Source organism: Perognathus longimembris, chromosome 13, assembly GCF_023159225.1.
Source record: "Perognathus longimembris pacificus isolate PPM17 chromosome 13, ASM2315922v1, whole genome shotgun sequence".
In the NCBI taxonomy this organism is placed as follows: Eukaryota; Metazoa; Chordata; class Mammalia; order Rodentia; family Heteromyidae; genus Perognathus; species Perognathus longimembris.
Window position 1 is genome coordinate 53397137 of NC_063173.1, and position 24637 is coordinate 53421773.

Here is a 24637-nt window from a genome sequence, read left to right on the forward strand (position 1 = left end):
CGGAGACTGGTGGGAGCCGCTTGTGCCTTCCAGCCCCCTCCTCTCTCCTCCAGCCCAAGCCGAGACAGAAGAGCCCAGGGCCTCTAGGGTTCCGCAAAGCAGGAGATTCCTGGAGGGACCCCGCACCCCCTTTCCAGCCACAAGCGCCATCCCGCAGGATTCATTCGGGGACTCTCCGCCCTTGGGTGAGTTTCCTCCTGGACGTCCGGGCTGCTTTTTAGGAAGCGGGGAGGAGGGGACCTGATGCAGCCCGCAGGTCCTTAGAACGGAGCCGGGGCACCCCGGGTTTCTCCGGATCTGCTCCAGGCGGGGAGGGAGGGGGAAAGGGAGGGAGGCTGGCTGTAGCGATCGCGCGCGTCCAAGTCGGACACACCCAACTTTAAAGCGGGACGGAAAGGTGTGCACGCGTGGAACAGCTTTCCACGGGGCGCTGCTTCGCGGGGGAGGAACGTTGGGAGAGGAAGAGGGCTGCTGGCGGGGGGGGGGGGGGCGTTTGCAGGCACAGGCGGCCATTTGGGGAAGAGAAATGATTGTCCACCCATCACTGCCGGCTACCCGCTTCCTGCTGGCCCGGACACGACTGCGTGCCCACCGTGCCCTTCCGATACAAGCTATTCCACCTGGCTCTTCTAGGGACTACAAAGTTGCGGACTGTGTCTTTAAAAAATAATAGTATAAAGTAACTATACAAAGGGACTTCATGGAGACATTTACAAGATGCATAAAACGTTCATTGATCCAGTTCATTCCCTGTCTACTACTACTGCTCCCCTGCCCCCAGGCTTGAGCAACAAAGCTAAGGAACAGCACCCAAGCCCTGAGTTCAAGCCCCAGTTCTGGCACACACACACACACACACACACACACACACACACACACTTGCCCGAGGCTGGTAACTCACACCTGTAATCCTAGCTACTCAGGAGGTTGAGATCTGAGGATCAGGGTTCAAAGCCAGCTTAGGGAAGAAAAGTCCTTAAGACTCATACTTCCCATCAACTATCAGAAAACTAGAAGTGGTGCTGTGGCTCAAAGTGGTAGAGCACTTGCCATGAGCAAAAGAGCTCGGGGACAGTCCTGAGTTCAAGCCCCATGCCTGACCCCCCCCCCCAATCTAACTTCCATTGAGTAGATTCATCCACCCTGAATTACCTAGTGCTTACCCAATTCCAAGTAATTCTCCCAGATTAAACTGATCAAAACTCTCACTACATAGCTCAATCTTGCTGAAAGTCTGTCATGTGACTATTCTCTATTATTTCAATAAGTAGTTAACAAAGTTAAGTAGTAAATTAACTTTGTTTTATGAATATGTAGTTTGGGTGACATTTCTGGAAGCCAGCATTTGACATTCCCAGAGGCCTTTGCTAGACTGACTCAACAAGTCCCTGAGATCTGAGACTAACCAACACCTTCAACTCAGAAATGTTCATTTGCTCTGCGGTCCCTTTAGCCTTCTCTTTGGTACTGTACTACTAAAGATGGGGAAAGGAGATAAAGCACTTCGGGTTTTTTTTGTTGTTGTGCTGGTCCTAGGGCCTGAACTTTCATGCTTAAAGCTAATTCACTACCACTTAAATCCCAGCCTTACTTGTGGCTTTTTGGGGTTTAATTGGAGATAAGAGTCTCACAGACTTTCCTGTCTATATGGCTTCAAACCCCAACCCTCAGATCTCAGCCTCCTGAGTAAACTAGCATTACAGATGTGAGCCATCATAGTTACCCAGCTTTGGTTTTATTGGTAATCTTTTAAGGAATCCTTTTTATCTGACCAGAATTCAAAAAACTTTCATGTTTGTAACAGCAACAAATAATCATAATAATACTCTGCCTTTCATTAGCAACACTACAATTTGTCCCTGTCATTGCTATTTTTATTGCTGTGAACAAAGTTCACAGGGAATTTTGTTTCCCAATCTGTTTCTTGGGATGGCTCTGAGGCCTGTGAAATTCAGATTTTATTTTATACTAGTGGGGACATATAACGTTTCTCTCCATAGCTACCTAGGCCAGTACCAACCAGTCTCCACTCTTCCCCTGGTGTCCAAAGAAGCAATGAACAGAGAGAAGAAAGTGGAGAGATGAGTGGGAGGGTGTGGCAGGTTTGGAAGTGGCTATCTAGTCAGCAATTTGACATTTTTAGTCCCCTTTCCCTCTGGCCTAATCTTAACACAAGCACACTCATTGGTTAGACTCTGTAGAGATGATAACACAAGTGCCATCTGATTGGTCAGTCTCAAAAGTACTCCAGATACCTCCTCCAATAGGAGCTGACTTGCACTGGACACTAGATTTGAACATGGATCCTGGCTAGAACACCAGGAACATAGTGGAATTGGATAGAGTACCAGGTACAATCTGGAGTGCAGCTGCCCTGGGGCCTCTAGGCTGGAAAGGGGATGAGTTTGGTGATCAGGAGGCCTAAGCCAGAAGCACTGCCCACCTGGAGGACACGTGTCCCAGTGTATCTCAGCCTGTGCTTTTGTTCCACTGTGGCAATAGGAAAGAGAGAGGGTAACTGGGGAAATGCTTAGGGCAACCATGATTGGTGAGGCATTGGAGAGACTGTTTTAGCTAGAGAGGAAGTGAAACTAGCAAGATGCCTGGAGAAAGCAGGAAATGGTGGGGAGGAAAAGCTGTTGGGAGAGAAGATGAGAGGCCAGAGACCTACAAGTAAGAGGGAGGGCAGAAAGTAAGGAGAGAGGGGGTGGAGGATGAAAGAGGGGGGAAAGAGAAATCCCAGGAGATCGGGCTGGTGGGATGAAGATGCAACCTAGGTTAGGCTGTGTTGTTTTCTTCCTTCACTGCAAGAAGTAAAATGAATCCTTGAGTTCAGTAGAACCTTGACTTCCCCAACTTTAAAATGGGTTGGACTTTGCCAGGCACCAGTGGCTCATGCCTGCAATTCTAGCTTACTCAGGAGGTTGAGATCTGAGGATCACAGTTGAAGCCAGCCCAGGCAGGAAAATCTATGAGACTATTATCTCCAATTAATCACAGGAAAAGCCAGACATGGTGCTGTGGCTCAAGTAATAGAGTGCTAACCCTGGGCAAAAGGAGCTTAGAGACAGCACCAAGGCCCAGAGTTCAAGGCCCAGGACTGGCAAAAAAAGAAAAAAAAAAGATTGGACTAGGACAGCTAAAAACCCCTCAAATATTGCTATAACTTGGTTCTGCCTGGATTCTGGACCGAAAAATTGTGGCCAATAATGGGATGATTGCTCAGATATAAGCCAGTGATGTACAAGGTTCCTGTTTCTTTCTGCCTGCTTCATTTGTCTGTTTTCGGGTGTATAGGTTCATCACTTGAAGTCCTTTTTCAAACCTCAAAAGTGAGTCATCAAGCAGCAGACATGAGAAACCCCGAAATCTTCTTCCTTATTGAGCAATAGAGATTTTACAGCATAGCCCAGTTCCTCATTTATCTAGTTGGGTTCTTTCACATTCTCTGCTGCCTAAAAAGTGTTCCTGTGGTTAACAGTATATAATGCTAACTTAAGAGCAGCAATATTCCCTGAGATACCTATGTCACACAAGCATTCACGTGTGTTCATCTCCTCAGCAGCATAATTGGTTCTAACCTTGCTGTCCTCTGAGAGTGAAGAAATGGAGGGGAAAAAGTATTTAATCAGAAGGCCCGAGATCATACAGCTAGTAGGTGGCAACTTCATAATTGTACGCATGGGGTAGGCACAGCCTGATCAATACCTGCATTAGCTAGGCACCAGTGGCTCATCCCTGTAATCCTAGATACTCAGAAGGTTGAGATCTGAGGTTCATGGTTTGGAGCTAGCCAAGTCAGGTAGCTCTATGAGACTCATATCTCCAGTTAACCACCAAAAAGCTGGAAGTAGTGCTGTGGCTCAAATTGTATAGTGCTAGCCTGGAGGCACACACAGGAAGGAAGGAAGGAAGGAAGAAAGAAAGAAAGAAAGAAAGAAAGAAAGAAAGAAAGAAAGAAAGAAAGAAAGAAAGAAAGAAAGAAAAAGGAAGGAAGGAAGGGAAAGAGAGAGGAGGAGAGAAAAAGAAAGAAAGGGAGAGAGAAAGAAAGAAAAGGAGAAAGAGAAAGAAAGAGAAAGAGAAGAAAGGGATGAAGGAAGGAAGAAAGAAAAGAAGGAAGAAGGGAGGGAAGGAAAGAAGAAAAAGAGAATGAACCACTGACAGAGTGAATTTTCAAACTTACTTTCTCATTTAGAGTCATTGCCTTTCTTTTCACAGACAGGAAACTGAGATTCAGAGAGAATAAGTAAATTTCCTCAGTAGCACATTGTCAGTGGAAAGGGCAGCGTTGTGAGCATAAGCATAGAAGACATCCACCTGACCAGTAGTACAGGGTATAGTGTACAAGTTGGACAAAAGAGAGAAGACTCAATCCAAGAGGTAATAGTCTAAAAAATACTTTGATCTCAGCAAAGCAAAATATTTTCCAGTACCTAAAAGGACCTTAAAAGGTATAATTATCAGGAAGCTGAGATCTGAGGAAGGATCAAGGTTCAAAGCTAACCCAGGCAAGAAAGTTTGTGAGACTCTTGATCTTCAGTTAACCAGCAAAAAGCTGGAAGTGGAACTGTGGCTCTTGTGATAGAGCACCAGCTTTGAGTGGAAAAGCTAAGCAAGAGGGAGACGCCGTGAGTTCAAGCTCCATTGGACATAAGACTCACTAGTGAGATGTAAGCTACTTTCTAAGGTGGTGATGGAGTTAGAAGTTAGAAATGACTTTTTGTAACATATTTAGCATGATACCTGAATATAGTATCCTGTAAAAGAGAATTTCTATTGTTAGGTGATGATACTTGGTGGATAAACTCTCTATCTTGGAAGAGAAGGCCAGAGCTAAAGAGAGAAGGTATGGGGAGCTCAAGTAAAGGTGTCATTTTTTGCTCTGTACAGTTAATGACGGCTGTGACAATATTGCTGTAACTTGAACTTTTTGACATTAATCTTTCAGTTGAACCATCTGTTTCATCTGGAGTCATCATGAGCAGTAAGAAGCGCAAGTCACACATCTCATTTGATGCAAAGAAAAATAAGAAGATCAAGCATTACTTTTCTCAGGTATGTCAGTAATACCACAGCAGACTTTGCCATCCTTTCATCCTGATTGTGCGGGTCTTCCTGCCAAGAAAGTTGTCTCGCTGGGGCACTGGTGGCTCCCACCTGTCATCCTAGCTATTCAGGAGGCTGAGATCTGAGGATTGCAGTTCAAAGTGAGCCTGGGCAGGAAAATCTGTTGAGGCTCTTATCTCCAGTGAACCACCAGCAAACCAGAAGTGGTACAAAGTGCTAGATCATTAGCCTTGAGCTGAAGAGCACTCAGGGACAGTGCCCAGGCCCAGAGTTCAAACCCCACGACCAACAACAACAAAAAAAAGGAAGTTGTCTTGTGGTGTATTGGAAAGAGTCCATAAATTCAATGTATTCTCATCTACTTTATTCTGTTTGGGTGAATGCAAGTGGGAAAGGGAGTTGTAATACGAACTTGGCCATATCAAAGCAGCCTTTCACACATAAATAATTTGAACGTTTCCATCAACATTCTCAATAACTTTTTTTTTTTGGCCAGTCCTGGGCCTTGGACTCCGGGCCTGAGCACTGTCCCTGGCTTCTTCCCGCTCAAGGCTAGCACTCCGCCACTTGAGCCACAGCGCCGCTTCTGGCCGTTTTCTGTATATGTGGTGCTGGGGAATCGAACCTAGGGCCTCGTGTATCCGAGGTAGGCACTCTTGCCACTAGGCTATATCCCCAGCCCTCTCAATAACTTTTAATAACATTTGCTTCAAGAAACATCTTTGCTGGACTGTTGAATCAAGAAGTGTTTTAAAGAATGTCCTATGTATTATTTAATGATATTAGAGTTTAACGATTGTAATGAACATTAGCACCAGTTTTACTAATCAAGTAGCCTAATTAAGTTATTCACAATCTGTTCTGCTAGAATACTAAAAGAAGCTCAGTGCCCAGGTCCTGAGTTCAAGCCCCAAGACTGGCACCAAATTTTCTTTTAAAAAGAAAAAATGAATGACTAGAGTTTTAAAAAGTATTTACCATTTCTTTTTAGATACCCAAAGAAGAGCAGAATAGTCCCAGTACTTTTCAAATTAAAGAGGAATCTAGAAAAAGGCCAAGTGATATAACTAACACTAAAGATCAAAAGTCCCAGCTGCCTAAGAGCAATCCACAAGACCAGACCACCACCCCAAAAAAGAGCATTGAACTTACCCTTGCTGTAAACATCAGGAAAAACAAAAACATGAAATATACCCTTATACATAATGAGAAGGACAGTTTATACAAGGGACTTATCACTCTTGAGGCAGTCCAAAAAGAGATAGAAGCTCGGCCAGACCAGGAAATGCTGATCCGTGGTACAAAAGGAATCGAGGGGTACCTAAACCTTGGAATGCCCCTCCATTGTTTTCCTGAAAAGAGCCACGTAGAAATTACATTTTTTAAACGTGGAAAGGAACAGAAAGAAGATAGCCAAATGTCTGGTCGGCATGACCATGCCTCTACTGAGTGTGTGAAATTCTACGTTCATGCAGTTGGGAAGAGGGTAAGAAAGATTGTTCAGTGCAGAAAGCTTCACAAGGAAGGAAGTAAACTCTGTGTCTTTGGTTTCAAAGGAGAAACCATCAAAGACACTCTGTGCAAAGATGGCAGGTTTTGTTCCCTTCTGGAGAAGGAGAGCTGGAAACTCATCAATGATCTGGATTCCATCAACGAAAGCACCCAGCCAGTGGACGAGCTAGAGGGCAAGCTCTTCGAGGTTGAAGTTGAGAGAAAAGCAAATCGAAAAACGACAGCACCAGCTCAGCATTTGGAGCCAGAGAAGAGAAACAGCAAAGTGCTGAAAGACTATATCGTGGATGAGTACCCCAGTCTGAGATGCGAAAGTGAAAAAATCAGAGAATACATCAAGGCAGAAGTGAAAAAAAAGAAAGAAGAGAAAAGATCACTGTTTACACTGCATAAGAGAACCTTTGGAAAAGTGACCCAAAACTCTACTCCAGTGAAGGTCCACAAACTTCTTTCCCAGCTGGGTGACTCTGTCGGGTACCTACTCTGGGATAATAACGGAATTAAGGGTTGTGCCACCTGCTTCGTGTTTTCAGGAGTGTTCATTTTCACTTGTCGACATGTCATCAGTGACATCATGGGGAAAGGGATAGAGCCAAGTCAGTGGGCAAAGGTCCTTGGTCAATGTGTCAAGGTGTTATTTAATTACGAGGAGATCCCAGTAAAAGATGAGAACTGCTTTCTCCTCGAACCTTGGTTTCAGCTATCAGATGTCACTCTTGACTATGCTGTGCTGAAACTGAAGGCCAATGGACAGCCAGTCCCCCCGGGGCTACGAGATCGCATCGCCCCTCTACCACTCAGTGGGTTGATGTACATCATTGGCCATCCCCAGGGAGAGAGCAAGACGACCGATGGTTGCCTGGTGATCCCTCAGAGCGAACGAAAGCAAAACTACATGGAAAAAATGGAGGCAGGAAAAGCAGCAGGCTACCCTTTTGTCCACATGTACACTCAAAACAGTTTCCAGGAGATCGCTCACAACCCTCATGTGCTGACTTATGACACTGCTTTTTATTGGGGATCTTCTGGCTCCCCCGTGTTTGATGCCAAAGGTTCACTGGTGGCCATGCATATGGCTGGCATCACGTGTGAGTACCAGCATGGGGTTTTCAACATCATTGAGTATGGCTCTTCCATGGAATCCATCCTCTCTGACATGAAGCAGAAAGATGAGGCTTGGTATACGGAAGTGTGTATCCAGGATGTAGAAATGTCAAGTCAAGAGGACTGAGGCCTGCTGAGATGCCATGTGGCTCCCTGGGAATTGTCCGTGGGGACATTAATACATTAATACGTTAATGATGATGGTTTTCTAGCTTCCAAAACTGGTCATAACACATAGCATTAATGCTATAGCTCAAGCATACTGGGTATCAGGCATTTTTCTAAGTCCATAAAGGAATCGATCTTCAGAACTTTAGGTGGTAGACTATTTTAGACACTATTCAACCATTTATAAGTATCAGTATGGGTTCATGGATATACTTACACATTGGGTGATAATTCACTATTGCTTTATTTTACTGCTCAAATTGTTCTCAATTTGACCAAGGTGGTGACTTTTTGTTGGTCCTGGGCTTGAACTCAGAGCCTAGGCTCTGTTCTTGAGCTTTTTCATCATGAGGCTAGCCCTCCCCTACCACTTGAGCCACAATCTCCACTGGCTGTAAAACACAATCCTCAAATCCCAGCCTCCTTAGTGGCTAGGATTACAAGTGTGAACCACCAGCACCCAGCTGCATTTTTTAAACACTGCTGATTACTTTTAGTGCAATCTATTCCAATGATATGTTTTCTTTATTTTTTAATAAGGTGCTTTAAGCTTAAAAAAATGTTTCCTAGTCCTAGAATCAACTCTTTCTCCCAGGATCTCTAAGAAACTAAGATCTAGACACTCAATGTGTTTATTGCTATTAGGATATTATTTCCTTTGGTCCCTCTCAGCTGAAAGAAGACAGCAATTTCTTGAAGAATTATATGGCCTTAGTCTCCATTGTACAGATAAGTTCAGCTTTCTCTTAGTGGAGCAGGACTCAGTCACCTCGATAGTTTCTACTTGTGCACTTGCTTCCAGTTCCTCAATGTATCCTTGCAGACATCTTTCGGGTGGCCATCTCTCTATGGGCAGCTGCCTGCAGCCTGCAGTCTGCCACTTAAGCCACAGCACCACTTCCAGCTTTTCCTGAGTAGTTTGTTGGAGATAAGAATCTCACAGACTTTCCTGCCTCAGCTGGCATCGAACTGCAGTCCTTAGATCTCAGCCTCCTAAGTAGCTAGTATTATAGGCATGAGCCACTGGTGCCCAGTGCATGAGAGGAATTTTAACCTGTACCTGGTTGGGAAACAACTTTTCATCAGCTAGAATAGTGCTTGCATGCATTTTATCTTAGCAAATCCATTCTTACCATCTATTCCCCATTACAGTATCATGATCATACAAAGTAGTTTTGCTGCCCTAATAAATCTCCAGTGCTGCACCTGTTTTTCACTTCCTTCTCTCTTGAACCCTATCCATCACACCTTTATAATTTTTCATTTCCTAAACCATATAATCAAAATCATATAGTGTGTAGTCATATCATATATAGACTGATTGATAATTACGGTATTTCTGGTGGGTAGGTCATTTGTTGTTTTTTTTTTCTATCTTCACTGGATAATCTTTTATAGTTTGGATGTCGCACAATTTGCTTCTTCACTCCTTTTGGAAATATCTCTAGATGCTTGATTTGGGTAATCTATGAATTAAAAAAAAACCTCTAAAAACACTTGTGTACTGTTTTCTGTATTATGTTCAGTTCTTAACCGAATCTGGTGGATATCCAGCAGCCCGCTTGCTGTGCCCTATGGGGAGACAATGGTTAGCTTTGTACGAATCTTCTACGCTCTTCCCAGATGCACCATCTTCCCTTCCCACCAACAGTGAATGAGAGACCCCATTTGCCTACCTCCACCCACCAGGATTTGCTATTGTCAGGGATCTGGGGGAGGGGAATCTAATATAAGGATATTCATATTTTTGGAAAGCCTGTCATTCTTCAAGGGACTGCAAGATTTATATGAATGAAATTGGGACTCTCTAATCTAGTTTATAATTATAAGTACACAGAGTTAGAGTTATCAGCCTGAATTCAGTCAGGAAAACAAAAGCTACTATTACATAGAACAAGAACTAGGAAATCTAGGATGATGAGATGGGGCTGAAAAGATTTGTAGGTATAACCAGACAACTTCAATCGAAAGCTCTGGAAGAAAGGTCTGATCAAAGTGAACATGTCTGAAAATATCCTGTGATAGTGTTTCTAGGTAATTTTAGGGAGTGATTACAAAACCGCCACATCAGGCCCAACGTACAGGTGAGAGCTTGTGGAAACATTACAAAGTTCTCTCTGACTGCCTTGGTCTTCCAAGACATTATGGTTGCTTTTAGGCCACTTGATTTCTACCTTCAAGTTTCTTGTGCATTTTTCTTTTATTCCTCTTTCTCTCTTTCTTTCTTTCCTTTTTTTTTTTTAACTGAGGACCTGGCACTGTCCCTGAGCTTTTTCACTCAAGGCTAGTGCTCTACCACTTTGAGCCACAGCTCCACTTCCAGTTTTTGAGTGGTTAATTGGAGAAAAGAGTCTGACTGGGACTTTTCTGCCATCTTGTACATTTTTCTCACTGCCAAATGCTAACACTGAATGTTCAGGGATTCTGGGAAAAATAGTTCTCAGTATTGATGCTACTTCACAACATAAAACTAGCCTACACACACATATAAATCACATATACATATATACTCATAAAAGTAGGTATCATCTGATAAAAATGCTATGACTAGAAGCTAACAAATTTAACCCCATGTTGACCCTGCTATCAATGAGATTTGACTATTTAATAACCACAGAGACTTAAATACATGCTTTACTTTTCACAAAATAATTTTTTCCAGGCACTATGGTGCTAACTCAGGTCCTTCTGTTCTCATTCAGTTTGCTTGTTCACATCTGGCACTCTACCACTTGAGCCACGTCTTCAATCCCTCAGTTTGCTAGTTAATTGGAGATAAAGTATTGTGGACTTCTCTGTCCAGGCTAGCCTCAAACCATGATTCTCCATGTCTCAGCTTCTTGAGTATCTGGGATTACAGGCATGACCCATCAGTGCCAGGATATATATTTATTCTCTCCCTTGCTGGCCCTGGAGCTTGAACTCTGGCTCTGGATACTGGCCCTGAGCTTCTCTGGCTCAAGGCTACTTCTCTACCACTTGAGCCACTTCCAGCTTTTTCTGAGTAGTTTATTGGAGGTAAGAGTCTCATGGACTTTCCTTCCAGGGCTGGCTTCGAACTGTGATCCTCAGATCTCAGGCTCCTGAGTAGCTAGGATTACAGATGTGAGCCACCGGCGCCAGGCTACTACATATTCTTGACATACTAGCTCAACACCTACTACATAGGCAAGAAAAATGTCATTATGCCAGTTTTCTGGGCAAGAGAAAAAAGTCACTGAGTTATTGCTTGAATTATTCATAGTTAGGGCTTAAATTGTGAAGTGTAGTTTGCTGGGTTTTTTTTCCTACTAATGGAGCTGGTTCATCAAACAAGACACTATTTATGTCCATTGTTCCACTCCTGGCTCTCTTAAGAAGTGTTATAATTACTTCACTCCTCTTCAGTTCCAAGTTATAGCTAGATTCCTAATCCACAATTACCTGCTGCTACAGACTCCTCTTTGAAATGGAAAAATTGAATGAGAGAGGATGAATTTTACTGAATGGCATATTTACTGCACAGATATGTCCTGGATTTATATGTCTAGAAACATAACCTCTTTTGAATGAGGCCATTACCTAGTGCAACACTGCCACCTATTGGTCACAGTCACCAAGTACACGTCCTCTGAACAAGGATAGCCATTAACCTTGTTGAGACTTTGAGGGACTCTAAGGGGAAGTCTTTTCCCACCTGGGATTCCTTTTTTTTTTTTTTTTTTTTGGCCAGTCCTGGGCCTTGAACTCAGGGCCTGAGCACTGTCCCTGGCTTCCTTTTGCTCAAGGCTAGCACTCTGCCACTTGAGCCACAGCGCCACTTCTGGCCGTTTTCTGTATATGTGGTGCTGGGGAATTGAACCCAGGGCCTCATGTATACGAGGCAAGCTCTCTTGCCACTAGGCCATATCCCCAGCCCGATTCCCTTCTTTTTGACTAAGACTCCCGAACTAACAAAGAAATGTCCAAAAGATGTTAGTAGTTAAAATCTCAAATGATATGTTTAAGATCTCATCCGGTAGAGTCTGGACATCATCAAGTTTACAAGAGAAATAGCCGTTGCCTTTCTGGAGGGAATTTTTGTTCCTTCTTTCTCATCTGAAGTTTGTTAATGGAACACACCAGAAGCCCTGTGTGACCCTGGCCCATGCATTTCAGATGATGGGAGATAAACCTTATGGATAATCAGGAATCCTCTAAACCAGGACACAATCTCCAAAGTAAAAGATTATTGTACCTTGGCCTACCTCATTCGGAATAAGGCTTGAGTTCTGAAGGAAGTATATTCTAGGCAGGCATAACGGCTGCACCTATTTTCAGGTGCACACACTGACTTCCAGCTTTGAGTGCAACCTAAATTTAGGAAAAAGTTTTTTTTGTTTGGTTTTGGTTTCGTTTTTGTTGTTGTTAGTCATGGGGCTTGAACTCAGAGTCTGGGTGCTGTCCCTGAGCTTTTTCACTCAAGGCTAGCACTCTAACACTTTCAGCCACAGCTCTACTTTGGGGTGTCTGGTGATTCATTGGAGATATGAGTGTCACGAACTTTCCTGCCTGGGCTGGCAATCCTCAGATCTCAGCCTCCTGAGTAGCTAGGATTACAGGCCTGAGCCACCAACACCAGGTAATACCATATCTTTGGCATTCCATCTCCTGATGTGCTGCTTGGTCTTGGTAAGGATCCTCTAACTATGATCATCTAACCATGGCATGTACAACTGTTGATTATGTGATGAGATTCACTCTGTCATCAGCTCAGGTGTGGCCAAACCACAGTCTCTTAGAGGATGGAAGTGGAGACTCAGCCCTGAGCACAGCAGCACAAGAGATCAAGGAGGGATGTGGGAAACAACCTCCAAACACAGCTACATCTGAATCTCTGGAGCCAGTGATTTATTAGCATGCATTAGTTGTGGAAGGCAAGGTTTCATCATGACATTTCAGTGCATGCACACAATGTATCCCTGATATGAGGCATTTTAATTCTGTTGCAATACTCTGGCTTGTTTAGCACAGCAGATACAAGAAAACCAGTTGCAGAATAAGGCTGGGCATAGATAGATGAAAGTCTCTTTCTGCCTCCCATTCATCTTTAAAGCTGTCACTTCAACATTTGTTAGGCATCCTTTTATCTGGCTGATGCTTGCAGCACCTGGTCATTCCTGAGTTATCTAGCCTGGTTTTCCTTCCTGTCTTTCAAAACACAAAATGATCATATGATATTATGGAAAAAATAATCATGTCAAAAAGATGTATATCCTCACTCCCTGGCACATAATTTATTTTCATTTTCCATATCCTGCCTTAAATCTTGACAAAACGAATTTATTGTTCCGTGTGACTTCAGACTCAGAGAAACGAAGAGCCTGTTCTGACAAGATTAATGTAATCCTTTTGTTTTGTTGAAAAAGGATTTCACTCTGTGGTCCAGGATGGCCTCATACACACAATTCTCCTGCCTCAGTCTCTCCAGGACTGGGATTCCAGGTATGTTCTACCACACCTGTAGTTACTATGCAACCCCGACTTCCATCTTCCTCTTAGCACCCATGCAGGGCATTTTCCTCATTAGCCACTGGTGATCAAAAGAGCCAAGTCTGTCTTCTGTTTGTCCTAATGTCTCCAAACTTTCCTCGTAAAAAAAGAGCTACGGAATTGATCGATCTGGCGTCTGCCTTCTTGACTGCAGTTTCATTTGAACAGGCTATAAAACCCGCAGGGGCTCCCCACCTGGAGGGTGGACTCGCATCCTTCGCCCCCCGCGCTGCATCCCGGCGCTGGGTCCCCTGAGCCAAGGGCTGGGCCGGTGGGTAGCAAGCCTGGGGCCCGCGGCGCGCACGCGACGCCGCCGACCAGCAGGGGGCGCAGGAGATCCGGCGCGTCCCGCCGGGGGGCGTGGCCTCTGCATCGGGAAGGACAGCGAGGGGCGCGGGCGAGGATGAGGTAATAGCAGCCGGAGCCAGAGCCGGAGCTGGAGGGCGTGGGGGCGTGTGCGTGCGCGTGTGTGAGCGCGTGTGCCTGTGCGTGTGTGTGTGAGCGCGTGTGTGTGTGTGCGTGCATGCGCGAGATGGAGACTCCGCGCCTGGAAGCCAGCGCTGCAGACACTTAGTGCATTAAAGACCAAAAAAAAAAAAAAAAAAAAAAAAAAACCAACCACGGAAATTTGATTTTCTAAAATGCATTTTTATTTGGAACGAGGCTGCGAAGCTGCCGCGGTGCCGGCGGGCGCCGAGTCCCCGGCGGGCGCTCCTCGGCTTCGGAGGACTGGGGAAGCCGCGGGGGCGCGGGTTTGCCTGGGCGCCCTGCAGGGGAGGGGCGGGGGGAGCGGGCTGAACGACGTCACCGGGAGGGGGACTCGCCCGGCGGCGACGGGGGGGGGGGCGGAGGGGAGGGGAGGCGAGACAGGCTGGGGAGGGGAGCGGAGCCGGGCGGGCCGGCGGGGAGGGGAGGGAGCAGAGGAGGGGAGCCGGGAGGGGAGGGAGCGGAGCGGGGCCGGGGCGGGGAGGGGAGGGGAGCGGCGCGTGCCTTTCGCCGCGCGGCTCGCGCAGCCGGCTGGGTCTCCCCGGCGTTGGCAAAGCCCGAGGCGCAACTGGTGCGCGGGTTCGGTCCTCGGCTGGCGGCGGTGGTGGCGGCCGGCGGGGAGGAGGCTTTGCCGGGCGGGGCGGTGTCTGCGCGGAGCCGGGCATTTGCATGAAGCGACTCGAACCCCCGGAGCAGCGGCAGCAGCGGCGGAGCCCGGCGGCGGCGGCGGCGGCGGCGCGCGGTCCGAGCCCGGCAGCCCGGGTCTCCGGGCCGCGGTGGATGCGCGGCTGGGGCGGAGCCCATGGGCCGCAGCTGAGGCTGCCGGGGGCGTCGGGGCTCGGGGCGGGGGGCGCGGTCGAGGCCCCGAGGCGGCGGCGCCGGAGGAAGCGGAGGAGATCGGGCGCTCCGGGCCCGGGAGGCGGGCCGGGCAGCGCGGCCGCCGGTGCAGCCCCGGGCTCGCCATGCTCCTGGCCTCGGCCGTGGTGGTCTGGGAATGGCTGAACGAGCACGGCCGCTGGCGGCCCTACAGCCCCGCCGTGAGCCACCACATCGAGGCGGTGGTCCGCGCCGGGCCCCGCGCCGGGGGCAGCGTGGTGCTGGGCCAGGCGGACGGCCGCCTGGCGCCCTACATCATCGACCTGCAGTCCATGAACCAGTTCCGCCAAGACACGGGTGAGTCGCCCACCGCCCTCGTCCTGCCGGGTGTGGGGAGGGGGGGAGCCCACCCGGGCGCGCCCGGTGGCAGCTCCGGGCGCCTCTGTCAGGGAGAGGGGTGGGGATGGGGGGGGGCGGTGATCGGTGGCCCTGCAGCCTCCAGAGACCCCGCCACCTAATCAGCAACTGTGCCCGGGCTCCCTTCCCCTTCACGCCCCCTTTTCAGCCCTGGCGGGCTTGGCGTCCTTCCGTGTAGAAAGGCTCGAATCTACTCTGGCTAGCAGCAATGGCCAGCCCCCTCACCGTGGGGCTCCGCTGCCTGCCCTTGGCGATTCACACCTGCCTGGCCTCCACTCACGGGGCCTCCTCCTCGGCCTCCGTGCCTCTGCCCCTCTGATGGAGTGGAAGGAAAGCCTCGGTGTGTGAAGAACAGGGTGGGGAGGGGGACAGAAAGACACCCCCCCCCACACACACACACATACACACTCCAGGCTCCAGTTACCGTCTAGTCAGGGAAAGGGCCCGGGGTGCGTCTTGGGAGGGGAGAATGGAGTCTGAGGATCCCGAGAGACAGATCATCCTGGATGCGGTGACATTTCTCCAGTGCCTCTGCCTGGGCTCCCGAAGCAACAGGCCAGGGCAGGGGGAGGAGAAGGAGGAACTAGGCTCTGGAATGCCTGGCAAGGAAGCCTTTCCCTTTGTCCCTGGAGAAGGGGGGCAGGGGCGGCTCCTAAGGAGCAACTATCCCCTGGCTTCTTCCTGAAACTGTAGCCTAGGAGCCCTACCCCGGCCTCCCACAGCACTAAAACTCCTTTGGTTCCTAGAGAATTCATGAGCAGCCAGCCATGAAGGCCACCCCCACCCCACCCCAAACTCCACTTCCCAGCCTGCATTCCCCCCAGATCAGGTGCAGGAAGGGACCCTGAAGGGTGGTGGAGGGTCACAGGTGAAAGGCCACAGGCCACCTCTGACACTTCTTCATTATTTGGTCCAGTCTATCTGGCCTAATTGAGAAGGTGGAGACAAGTCTCTTGTCTTCCAGTCATTTCTTCAGTGGTGAGGCGGAGGGTGCTTCTGGAATTCTGGCTGGGCTTTTCCAAGTGTGTAAGTAACCCCAGGAGCCTGGAGAGACAGGTGTTGAAGGGGAGGGAGGAGGAGGGTCTTGTGGCTCGGAGAACAGCTGCCTGAGCTGGACATCTTGGCTTCCTAGGAGAAGCTCTCACATCCTGTGTGCTAATTAGGATTGTCATGGGAAAGAGGCATCTCTCCCTCCAGTCCCTGCCTTTAGTCACAACTCCCAAACAGTTCTTGTGCCAAGGACTCTACAGACACTGGTGGATTGAGTAAAAAAAAAAAAAAAAAAAAAAAAAAAAAACCTTCCCAGCGGATAAGATTCCAGAAGTTTTAGCATCTGGTGGGCTTTAATACTGGTGAAGATGGAGGGAGGAGGGCAGACTATGGGAGAATGTGGGGTGGTTGAGAAAGAGGATTGATTATGTGGGGCTGAGAGGGAGGAGAGGGTGCATTGTGCAACTTGGGTAGAGGTTGTGGAGGTGAGGGGTGAGTGCGGCTGAGTCAAAGAGGCAGCTGTGGCCGGGAGGTGGGGCCAGGGCGACCACTTCATAGGAAATTCCCGTTGTGATCAAAATGAAAAACAGCAAGCCTTTCTTTTTCAGTGGCAAGGTGGAGGGGTGTTTCTGGAATCCTGGCTGCATCTAGATCTCCATAGCCCGCCCCACTGATACATAGGCCCCCAGCCCCTCTGGCCCAAGCCCAGCAGAGATGTAATGTTTGAGTGAAGTAAAGCAGGCAAGGAACTGGAAGGCGTCACAATCTAGAGGAAACTTTCATAAAAGTGAAAGTTATTGAGAAACCACACACACACACACACACACACACACACACACACACACACACACCCTCAAGGACCCAAGCGATCCCCCATTCCCCTCAGTCTCCTGACTCTCTTCCCTGAGGGCAGACTGACCACTGCCTAGTGATTAACAGAAGCTGGGGCTCCTTGAATTTTAGATTTATGGGGGAGAATTAGCCCTGCATCTTTTTTGGGGGTTGGGGGGCACATGTTAGGGAATGATTTAAATCCAGGCCTCATACAAGCTAGACAAGCCCTTCCTGTCACTTGATTACTGAAGTTCCGCCTCACCTCCCACGTGCAATTCTGTTTTTGTTTGTTTGTTTTGTTTTTTGTGCCAGTCTCTGTCTGGGCTTGGACTCAGGGCCTGAGCACTGTCCCTGGCTTCTTTCTGCTCAAGGCTAGTGCTCTGCCACTTGAGCCACAGTGCCACTTCTGGCCATTTTCTATATATGTGGTGCTGGGGAATCGAACCCAGGGCTTCATCTATACGAGGCAAGTGCTCTTGCCACTAGGCCATATTCCCAGCCCTGCAATTCTGTTTTTTTGAGACAAGGCCTTACTATAGAGCCTAGGCTTGCCTCCAACTCACAGTCCTGCCTCAGCCTCCCAAATGCTGAGATTACAGGCATGCACCACCAAGTCCCGTCCAGATCCTTTTAAAGACCAGCTCTGCGTGTGTTTTCTATGTGCTTCCTATTCACATTGCTGTGGTTTCATTGTCTCATTTCTACCTCACGTACCTCAGGCTAACAATCTTCCTGTCTTCTGTGTACAAGGCTGTGTGTTTGGATGCTGTGGGCACTGGGCTGAATTCCCAGGAATGCTGGGTCTGTCTGGGAGCTTCTCAAAGTAACTTAGAAATCTATGGGTATCTGGGGTCTTGAGCCCCTCTTCTCCTTTCCCCACCCATACACACAGTTCCTCTCCCCATAACTCACTGATGAGGCCGTGACAGGGTAGGGATGTTAAGCTACCAGCTCCCAGGCAACCTCAGTCAGGCCCTGGTAATGTTTAAATTACCCACTGTCCCCCAAGCCAAGCTTTAAAGCTGGGAACCTGAAACATCCCCATAAACAAAGAGCTGGAAGTTCCCTGCCTAGAGGCAAGTCCTCTATCTTTGACACTGATGCTTTGTCCTTTTAGAAGTTGTCAGGGTCTCTGCTGCTCAGTGAGTCTTCAGTCTCTCCCATCTCTGAGCTCTTGACTTCTTCAAGCCTGTTACCAGGGAGACAGTTAAAAGGTTGCAGACACCCATCTGCCTGCCTCTGTTTGCCCTGGGCACTTCTTCTAGAGATGGTGGAGAAGAATGTGTGTGTGTGTGTGTGTGTGTGTGTGTGTGTGTGTGTGTGTGTGTGTGCTGAGTTCATTTGCATTCGATACTGGCCTTCTGGAAGTATTTTCAGACTCAAGAATCTGGAAGAAAGGAAGAAAAGCGTGAGTTCCTCTCTGTTAGAAGTCATTTACTAGAACCAGACTGCCTGTCTCTCTAGTTTGGCAGTGACTAGAGAACTTTACTTCTTTGTTTTAGCCTCATCATCATCATCCCCTGTATGTTCTACTAACCCTGATCCTAGATGTCTCTTCATGGGGCAGGCAGAGGAAGACCCAGGCTGGGAGACAGGACTCACTATTTACAATGTGATCAAGAGCAAGTTCCCCATCTGCTCCCATCTTCCCTTTCTCTGTAAATTGCCCTTCCCTTTTCTCTTTCCCTCCCACATGCAGATCAGCAGGTGGAATGAGTTTGGCTTCTGCACCAGTGATGATGCTAAAGGGAACTGGCAAGAGTGCAAGGGCGGATTCTTTCCAGCTCAAGAGTTTTCTGTGTGAGCTCAGTCTCTTTCCGTCTTTAACGTAGTGAGAGGTCGAGTGCACAGAGTGGGTTTGGTTACAGAATTTGATAGAAGCTGATCGTGTGGGACTTTCTTGAGAGGGTCTCCATAGTCAGAGCACAGGAGAAGTAGACATGATGATCACCCCAGGCTCCATGCGTCTGCACTGTGCCAAGAATATTACACACGCTGTCCTTTTCATTCCTCACAGCAGTTCTGTAAGGACTTGAGATTCCCGTTCTATGGTCACCTGCTCAAGGGCTTCAATTGCTCTGTCCATGGCATCTCGAAGATTCTGAACTGAGCATCCTTTTATTGTCCTCCTTCCTCCTACAGCTGTTGACCCCTGGGACATGGCAGTGCTAGAACATGTACGACTTTGCCCTCCCGGGGACGTGTGAGCGAGAGTCAGGTGGCACTGGTGGGACAGACTGGAATTTTCAACACAACGTGTGCTCTCCGAGCAACGAATCTGGTGGAGGTAGCAGCCTTAGAAACCACCCCAAGTCATGGCCTGACAGGTGGTGATTAACTTCTGCTTGCCCAAAACTAAGACATCTTGGATGTTTGGGGCGATGTTGGCATCTGGGTGGCAGGGGAAAGTGGATTTTCTTTCTCTTTTCTTTCTCCGTGGTTCCTATCCTATGAGAAGCCTTCTCCCCCAGATGTCACACTGTAGGACAAGAAGGAATGTCCTCAGGCTGTCTAGTTTAATAAATGTAAGGCTCTCACTTTCCAAACGGGGAAGTAACCATTGAGTGAAATCCCACCATCACTCTTGTCCCCAGTCTTTGCTTCTGAGGCTATTGTTGCTGTTGTTTAATCTGTAATGACTCTGGTTCTGTTCTAGGGATGAACTGAACAAAACAGTGTTCCCTCACCCAAACCAGCTCTTCTTCCTGAAGAAGGCTTCACCCACCCCCCTTCTTGTTCATGGCAGTGCCATTTTCCCACTTTTCCATGACCCCCAATCCTCAGGATTCGTTGGCTATCCTATCATTCAAAAACTTAGAGAGTGGCTAAAATCCAAAAGGCAAATCATGTGACTTGACAGTTGAAATGGGAAAAATGTATATTTATAACACAGGCCACAGGAGACACTGAGCCTTTGCTGGTGAGGGCATTGCTGGACAGGACCCCTGGGAATAGGAAGGCATGGTTCTGGAAAGTAGCTCCACATGGTCAGGTCCTATGCACCTCCTCTGCAGAGTCTCTCCAGCCCCTCACCTCTTTTTCACCCTCCCCCCAACATTACTCCCTCCCTTCCCCACTCCTACTCACGTGAAACTAATGAACAGAACAGCTTTGGCCTTGTCACTTCCATTTGAAAATCTCCACTGACTCCTCATCCCCCTGGGAATTAACTCCATCACAGCTTGACATTTCCAACCCTCTATACCCTCCCTGCCTGCCTTGCACGTCCCTGGATTTATCTTATGTGCTTTTGTGTTTTCCCAGAGCTCCTTGACACTGCTCTGTCTCGCCTATTCATGAAGCCTCTTCCACTTTCCCCTATTGAAATTCTCTTTATGGTACATACAGGCCTTGTGCTATTTGCCATTCACTTCTTCAAACATTGCACAAACCATCATTACTTCATTTATTCAGTCATTTGTGAGTGTGTGAGTGTGTGTGTGTTGTGTGAGTGTGTGTGTGTGTAATATAAGTACTGAGACTTAAATTCAGGGCCTAGACACTGTCCCTTCACTTTTTCACTCAAGGCTGGTTCTCTGCCACTTCCATGCTTCTACCTCCAGATGCTTATTGGTTAACTCTAAATGAGAGTCTCTGGGACTTTCATACCTGGACTGGCTTTGAACTGTGATCTTCAAGATCTTATCCTCCCAAGTAGCCACCAGCACCCAGCTTCAATAAATACATAATGAGCTCCTTGGATATACCAAGCCTATGAGACAAAGTGGGGAGCAAGCACTCTAGGGCCCATTCTCATGGGGGTGGAGTGGGGTTCTAGGAGGGAGGCAGATATTCACCCAACTTGTCACACAAATAAATGTGTAACTGCATGGTGAGATAAGTGTCATGCAAAAAATAGGAACAGGAATTTGACCTGATTAGGACATGGCAGAGAGACACCATTGGAGGAAATGAGCATTCATCAAAAGGATGGGCTGCAAAAGGGTGGGGTTGGGAGGTGGGCATGACGAATTGGAATCATGAAGAGTCCTAGAATCAGAGGAGCAAGAAAATGGCCAGTGTGAAGAAAATGTGGGCCGCATATGGATGTTATAATATGGTGTGTGTATGCTGGGTGGTGGGGGGAGCAGGGAGGGATGCAGAGGTTGTAGCAGGAGAAGATTTGGGTCCTGACCTAAGGAGAAAGTATAGAAGGAGTTAAGCAGGGAGGAGATGTGGTTCCATTTCCTGCCACCAAGCGTTTCATTTCACTGACATCCTTCCTGTGGCATATTTTGCATCATAAATAGTTACGTGCACACACGCACGCGCGCACACGCACACACACACACTCGTCTTCTAACACCATTTTAAATTGTACATTATTTGAAGAATGCTTAACTCTTGGCATTCTGCACAAAAACAATGGGTGCTCAGCACTCTGTGGTCAGTGCATATATAGCATAGTAGTTGGAGTCTACAATCGAACACAGCACAGTTGCTGGAGTTCTAGAATGTTCCACAGCTGTACCCTTGCCCTACTCACACCACCCATGGAAGGGACTCAGACACCTGGAGGCATCAGGAACTCGTTCCAGATGTGCACCTCAAACTCCCAAAGGGTAGATCCTGAGCTAGAGAACACTCCAAGAAATGGACAGCCACAGATGACGTAGGATCTGGGTGATAGATTAATAATGGCAAAAGGTGACAGGGAAGTGGTAAGTAGTGGAGGAAGGTGTCAGGGAACCCACCCTGAGTGAAGGCATGAGGGCAAAAGGGACCTCAGTTTGGCCTGAGAAGAGGAAAATGGAGGGAAATAGAGGAAGGTACACCAGAAAGAAATAGAATCTCCAAAAGTTCAGCAATAATTCTCAGGAATCTCTAAGATTGATAACACTGTCATCAAAAAGTGTGTGTATATGTGTGTGTGTGCGCGTGCCAGAACTGGAGCTTGAACTCACAGCCTCACACTTTGGCTTTGATTTTTTTTTTTTTTTTTTGGCTCAAGGCTAGTGCTCTACCACTTGAGCCACATCTCCACTTCCCTTTAGGCACATTTGTGAGATTTGGTTAAGTGTATTTTCTGCTACTCCAGAAAGAAGATTTAAAAAATGGTTCTATATCAACTCCTATCAACTTACTTTGTTATCTGTAACAGGTGTTTTGTAGGCCTGCCATAGACATGATCATGGGGTAGACACGCAAGAGACCTTCTGGGTAATAAAGACTGTGAATCTATGAGCTATATGGGAACACTCACCCCTCTTATTCATTTCCTTCTCTCTGGGTCTCTGTCTCTTTCTTTCTCTCTCTTACATGCTACATCCTATAAACTTTTCCTATAGCATCTTTATCCTGCCTAGACACAGTAGAAAAAAGTTACAGTAATAATCACCACTTATTGTTCTGTTCACCTGTGACAGGTACCATTTTTGCAGGTTTATATTCTCTTCTTTATTTGACCCTCAACTCCACCTGTTGAGATGACCCAAAGAGATGAGTAAACTTAGGCTGCATCACAGGGCCAGAAGTTATAGACCCATTACAGGGCCAGAAGTTATGGAGCTTTCTCTGTTGGACCCAGCCCATACTGTTTGCTTCCCCAGTAGGCTGGCTAGTAGGAAGGAAATGGAGGCGAACTAGGGAATTACTCCCCCCCTCCCTTCCTCCTATCCCCATACCTCCAGACCCTCCAACAGAGGCCCTGGTGCTGAATAGGGGATTGTTCTGCTTCTTGCTTGTGCCTCTGAATGTTGATGTTTTGGGTCATTAAGGGGCTTGGAGATGGGGTGGAGGGTGGGTTATGACCCTGGCAAAGGCCTGAATAGCCATTGTTCCTTTTCTTTCCCCCCTTGAATGGGATCCTGTCCCAGTCTTGGTGTCTCCCTCTGGGCTGAAGGAGGGGGAGGGTCAGAGGCCAGTGGAGGGAGCCTTTTCCCATCAGCTTGGATGGATGGAGCTTAAGCTGACAGATGCAGAGATGCCAGCATCGCCAGAGCCCTCCCCAGCCCTCTCACAAGCCAAGAGAGCCAGATATCCTTCACCTTGATGTCGATGCCAGCAAATAAGCCCTGGTGTGGGGGCTGTACAGGGTTCAGATTTGGTGTGGAGAGTGGAGAAATGGGTGATAGTTCCTGTATGAGCTTCATTCTCTTCAGATGCTGCCAATTCATCCCTGCTGTACCAATCCCCTATAATAACCGTGGCTCATCTTCCTGAGTGTCTGAGCATTGGGGAAGAAAGATCTTAGATCATTATAAGATTATCCTGAAGACCATTGAGAAGGCTACCGTCCTTGACGGAAGATAGAATGAAAGGGATCTCTGAGTCTTCTCCCAAGCTGATTTCCTTCCTTCTCATAGTAACGCACCTGGCTTTGGAATTTCATTTTTATGGTCTCCATAAAGAGTCGCTGCCAACCATAGAGAGTTGCTCCACGAGCCCTGCCCAGCAGCCCTCCTAAATGGGAAGCAAAGTTGCACCCCTTTCCTCTAGGTTCCCACAGCCCTGTGTGTCCCCCACCACCCAGTCCTTTGGCGCAAGGGTATTCTGAGGAAGAGAACAGAAGGAATATTCATGAGCACCTACTATGCATCCAGGATTTCCTATGCCATCACGTGAATTTCAGGGCTTGCGTATAAATCCCAGTAACTGGCATGTACAAATATATGATCGCTGAATGAAGAAGGGAGTCACATTATTTTATTATTATTATTATTATTATTATTGCAAAAGCCCTGGGAAGGAAGTGTTCTCCATTTTTCTCACAGGAGAAGAGTGGACTGAGGGGGCGCTGTTACTCCCTAGTAAGGAAGTGCATTTGGCTGGTTACTCTTGTAGCCTTCCTCGACCTGTGCCATGAATTGCTTGATGGGTCCCTCAAAGGCAGGAAGGAGTCTCCTTTAAAGCGGAAACCTCCCTAGGTTGGCAGGATGGTGCTCAGCACCCAGTGGACTCCTGCAATGCTTGCCTGTTGGTGTGATGCCTCCCAAGCCGTAGCTGATCACTCCTCTGTCCCCTCCGCAGGAACCCTGCGCCCAGTCCGCCGCAACTACTACGACCCATCCTCGGCCCCCGGGAAGGGCGTGGTGTGGGAGTGGGAGAACGACAACGGCTCCTGGACACCCTACGACATGGACGTGGGCATCACCATCCAGCACGCCTATGAGCGGCAGCACCCCTGGATCGATCTCACCTCCATCGGCTTCAGCTATGTCATCGACTTCCACACCATGGGTCAGATCAACCGGCAGACGCAGCGCCAGCGCCGGGTGCGGCGGCGCCTCGACCTGGTCTACCCCATGGTCACCGGCGCCTTGCCCAAGGCGCAGTCCTGGCCGGTCAGCCCGGCCTCGGCCACCTCTCCCCCGGCTCCACCCTGCTCCTGTCCGCAGTGTGTCCTGGTGATGAGCGTCAAGGCGGCCGTGGTCAACGGGAATAGCGGGCCCCAGCAGCCCCCCACAACCCGCAAGAAGGTGGCCCCCTCTGCTGTGGTCAAGTTGCCCCCGCCACCGGGCCTGGGAGTCAAGCCACCGGATACCACGGGCACCATCCGAGCCCCGGCCAAGGCCACCGCATTGCAAATGCCCCGGCGACCCGTCTCTAGCACACCAGCTGGGGCAGCCGCCGGGGTCGCGGCCACCACGCCTGCAGCCAGCAGCAAGACCGGCAGGGTGGCCCTGGCCACCTTGAATCGCACCAACCTGCAACGGCTGGCCATCGCCCAGTCTCGGGTGCTGATCGCCTCTGGGTAGGTGCTCCCAGGGCTGTGTCCGTGCTCACCCGTATT

At 48.4% G+C, this 24637-nt stretch overlaps 2 protein-coding genes across 4 annotated transcripts in view; both read left to right on the forward strand.

Moving 5' to 3' along the window:
• The first annotated feature begins 122 nt into the window (after positions 1-122).
• Fam111a (FAM111 trypsin like peptidase A) lies at positions 123-8234 on the forward strand. 2 transcript variants are annotated; one of them, XM_048360037.1, is made up of 4 exons: positions 165-185; positions 4223-4380; positions 4949-5055; positions 6059-8234. In XM_048360037.1, exons 3-4 carry the CDS (start codon positions 4978-4980, stop codon positions 7808-7810), a joined length of 1830 nt encoding a protein of 609 aa, XP_048215994.1. In that variant the 5' UTR covers positions 165-185; positions 4223-4380; positions 4949-4977; the 3' UTR covers positions 7811-8234. The 2 variants fall into 2 exon arrangements, with proteins under 2 accessions (XP_048215995.1, XP_048215994.1); XM_048360038.1 differs by lacking the exon at positions 4223-4380 and having other exon boundaries at positions 123-185.
• Dtx4 (deltex E3 ubiquitin ligase 4) overlaps positions 157-24637 on the forward strand; it is a 51272-nt gene continuing 26791 nt past the window's right edge. Inside the window, exons 1-2 of one of the 2 annotated variants that reach the window (XM_048360036.1) lie at positions 157-185; positions 23875-24598. In XM_048360036.1, the coding sequence (XP_048215993.1) occupies positions 23982-24598 (617 nt within the window). In that variant the 5' untranslated portion in view covers positions 157-185; positions 23875-23981. Of the gene's footprint in view, positions 186-14696; positions 15022-23874; positions 24599-24637 lie in introns of those variants that run through there. The other variant, XM_048360035.1, reaches the window with a different exon arrangement.